Here is a 3112-nt window from a genome sequence, read left to right as displayed (position 1 = left end):
GATGATGATGATGATATTATTTTGTTTAAAAGAGTTCCAACACTGTCTGTTTTTTTTGTTTTATTTATATTCCTGCAGAACTAATGTGGGGTATAGAATATGGAATATACAATATATAATATAATATACAATTTACAATATAAAATAAAATAAAATAAAAATGGATGGCACCATGAAAGAAAGTATTGAATGTAGATGAAATATTGAGTGTTCAATATAAAGGATCAAATATATAAATATATAAAGGCGACTCGAGTTTCAGGGCTATTTCCCTTCGTCATGGCCGGTATGACAGACTTATATGTATATATATATATATATATATATACATACATGTGTGTGTCTGTGTTGTGTTTGTCTCCCAGTGCTTTGCCAATCGGTGTTGGTTTACTTATGTCCCAGTAACTTAGCAATTCAGCAAAAGAGACTTATAAAATAAGTACAAGGCTTTAAAAAATAAGTACTGGGGCTGATTTGTTTGACTTAACCCTTCAAGGTGGTGCTCCAGCATGGCTACAGTCCAATGGATGAAACAATTAAAAGGTATATATTTACTCTTTTACTTGTTTTAGTCATTTGACTGTGGCCCTGCTGGAGCACCTCATTGAAGGCTTTTAGCCAAACAAATTGACCCTAGGACTTATTTCTTTTAAGCCTAGTAGTTATTCTATTGGTGTCTTTTGCCGAACTGCTAATGTTATGGGTATGTAAACTCACCAACACCGGTTATCAAGCAGTGATTGGGACACACACACACACAGATATATATATATGATTTGGTAGATGGCTTCTTTCAGTTTCCATCTACCAAATCCACTCACAAGGCTTTGGTCAACCTGAAGATATAGTAGAAGACACTTGCTCAAGGTGTCACGCAGTGAGACTGAACCCAGAACCATGTGGTTGGGAAGCAAACTTCTTACCACACAGCCACATCTGTGCCTATATTTGCTTTCATGTTTTTAACACACAATTGTGTATTGTTCTTTGTTTAGGCTTTTGATTGGAGTCAATTTGGTGTTGGTGAACGTGATGGTTACCAGTCCACTTTATGGATTGGCACCAGAGGTGCTCACACCTGCTGCCATTATGACACTTATGGTTTCAACCTTGTGGCACAGCTTCATGGAAGGTTAGTCTTTTATTTCCACTTGTATAATTATTCTACATTTTACATGTATAAAAGCTAAAAGGCTGAGACATGAGCCGACGTAGATATGTAACGGACAGGTCATTCGGAGTTTTCTCTCTTCAGTCGAGATCCAGATTATCCTTGCAATTTTGGCTAGTTATTCTCGATATTGCTGGCCAGCCCCAAGGAAAAACTAAGCTACATACATAAATATATATATATATATATATATATATATATATATATATATATATATATATATATATATATATATATATATATATATATATATATATCCATGTATATGCATGTATATATCTACCTACCAACCACCCACAGGATTAGATATACCTCATAGTTGTACACTTTCTCTGCTCCCGATCACGATGTATGTATGTATATTGATGTGTGGGTTCTTTGTAGCTGTGTTTGTCCAACTACCACCACCACCACTTGACACCCAATGTTGGCTTGATTACATCTCCCATAACATAGCAGCTTGGCAAATGAGACTGATAGAATAAGTACCAGACTTTTAAAAAATAAAATAAGTGCTGGGGCTGATTTGTTTGATTTGAAGAGTAATGCACCAGCATGACCACAGTCCAATGACTGCATGTTTGAAAAGACTTGTCAAGCCAAGTGACAGCACTGTTGTAGCCGATGCCAGTGTCACGTAATTGGCATTCATGCTGGTGGCACATAAAAAGCACCCACCACACACTATAATGTAGTTGGCATTAGGAAGGGCATCCATCTGTAGAAACCATGCCAAATCAGATTCGAACCTAGTGCAGCTCTCTGGCTTACCAGTTTCAGTCATACCATCCAACCAAGTGGTTCCCAAACAATTTTGGGCTGTCGCCCCCTTGACACGCAGGCCACATTCCTAGCACCCCCACTCCAACTAACCATCACAAACATAGACCTATTTCTCAAGCAAATTCAAAGCAACCGTATTTCACAAATAAAATTTAGCCTAATGTACCCATTGTTTTGTTATTTTTACATGAATCGTTACCCCATTATCGTCCCACCTTTCTTCAGCGCCCATTAGAACTTTCCACTGCTCCCAGGGGGCAGTACTGCCCACTTTGGAAACCACTGATCTAACCCATGCCAGCATGGAAAACAGACGTTAAATGATGATGATAATAAATGTTGGCGCTCCGTTGCTTATGACGACGAGGGTTCCAGTTGATCCGATCAATGGAACAGCCTGCTCGTGAAATTAACGTGCAAGTGGCTGAGCACTCCACAGACACATGTACCTTTAACGTAGTTCTCGGGGATATTCAGTGTGACACAGAGTATGACAAGGCTGGCCTTTTGAATTACAGGCACAACAGAAACAGGAAGTAAGAGTGAGAGAAAGTTGTGGTGAAAGAGTACAGCAAGGTTTGCCACCATCCCCTGCCGGAGCCTCGTGGAGCTTTAAGTGTTTTCGCTCAACAAACACTCACAACGCCCGGTCTGGGAATCGAGCCCGCTGCCCTAACCACTGGGCCATTGCGCCTCCACGATGATAATAAAAGAGAAGAGATAAATATTTCTATTGAAGTTTAGTTTCTGTGACATTGATGAAGGAACAGTCGTTTATTTAACTTGTAATTGTTTCATCTCAGAAAGCGTTGGATCCTGTTTCCTCCTGAAGACAGTGACAAGCTGTATCCAACAAGAATTCCTTATGAAGAATCCAGTGTATTCAGTGAGGTTAATATAAAGATGCCTGATATCTGGAAGCATCCAAAATTTAAGGTAACGGTTCCTCATTAGTTTTTATTTGAGTTTTGGAAAAACAACATTGCTTTTTATATCTTTCCTCCTCCTCCTCTTCCTGATCTGCCTTATCCTCCTCACCTCCACCTCACCCCCTCCTATCTCCTCCTCCTCCCTCCACTTCTGCTGCCACCACCATCTCCTCCATCTTCCACTCCTTCTCTCTCTTCCTCCTCTGCTGCTACTTTTGATGTCACCACC

At 39.7% G+C, this 3112-nt stretch overlaps 1 protein-coding gene across 4 annotated transcripts in view; it reads left to right on the top strand.

Moving 5' to 3' along the window:
- LOC106877815 (HSPB1-associated protein 1) overlaps window positions 1-3112 on the top strand; it is a 22078-nt gene that overhangs the window by 12389 nt on the left and 6577 nt on the right. For all 4 annotated transcript variants that reach the window (XM_052966042.1, XM_052966043.1, XM_052966041.1 and 1 more), the window contains exons 4-5: window positions 996-1132; window positions 2758-2890. In XM_052966042.1, coding sequence (XP_052822002.1) covers window positions 996-1132; window positions 2758-2890 — 270 coding nt within the window. The remainder of the gene's footprint in view (window positions 1-995; window positions 1133-2757; window positions 2891-3112) is intronic.

The sequence above is a fragment of the Octopus bimaculoides genome, chromosome 3 (assembly GCF_001194135.2).
Source record: "Octopus bimaculoides isolate UCB-OBI-ISO-001 chromosome 3, ASM119413v2, whole genome shotgun sequence".
Taxonomy (NCBI): Eukaryota; Metazoa; Mollusca; class Cephalopoda; order Octopoda; family Octopodidae; genus Octopus; species Octopus bimaculoides.
This window is presented reverse-complemented; position numbering and strand designations above follow the sequence as displayed.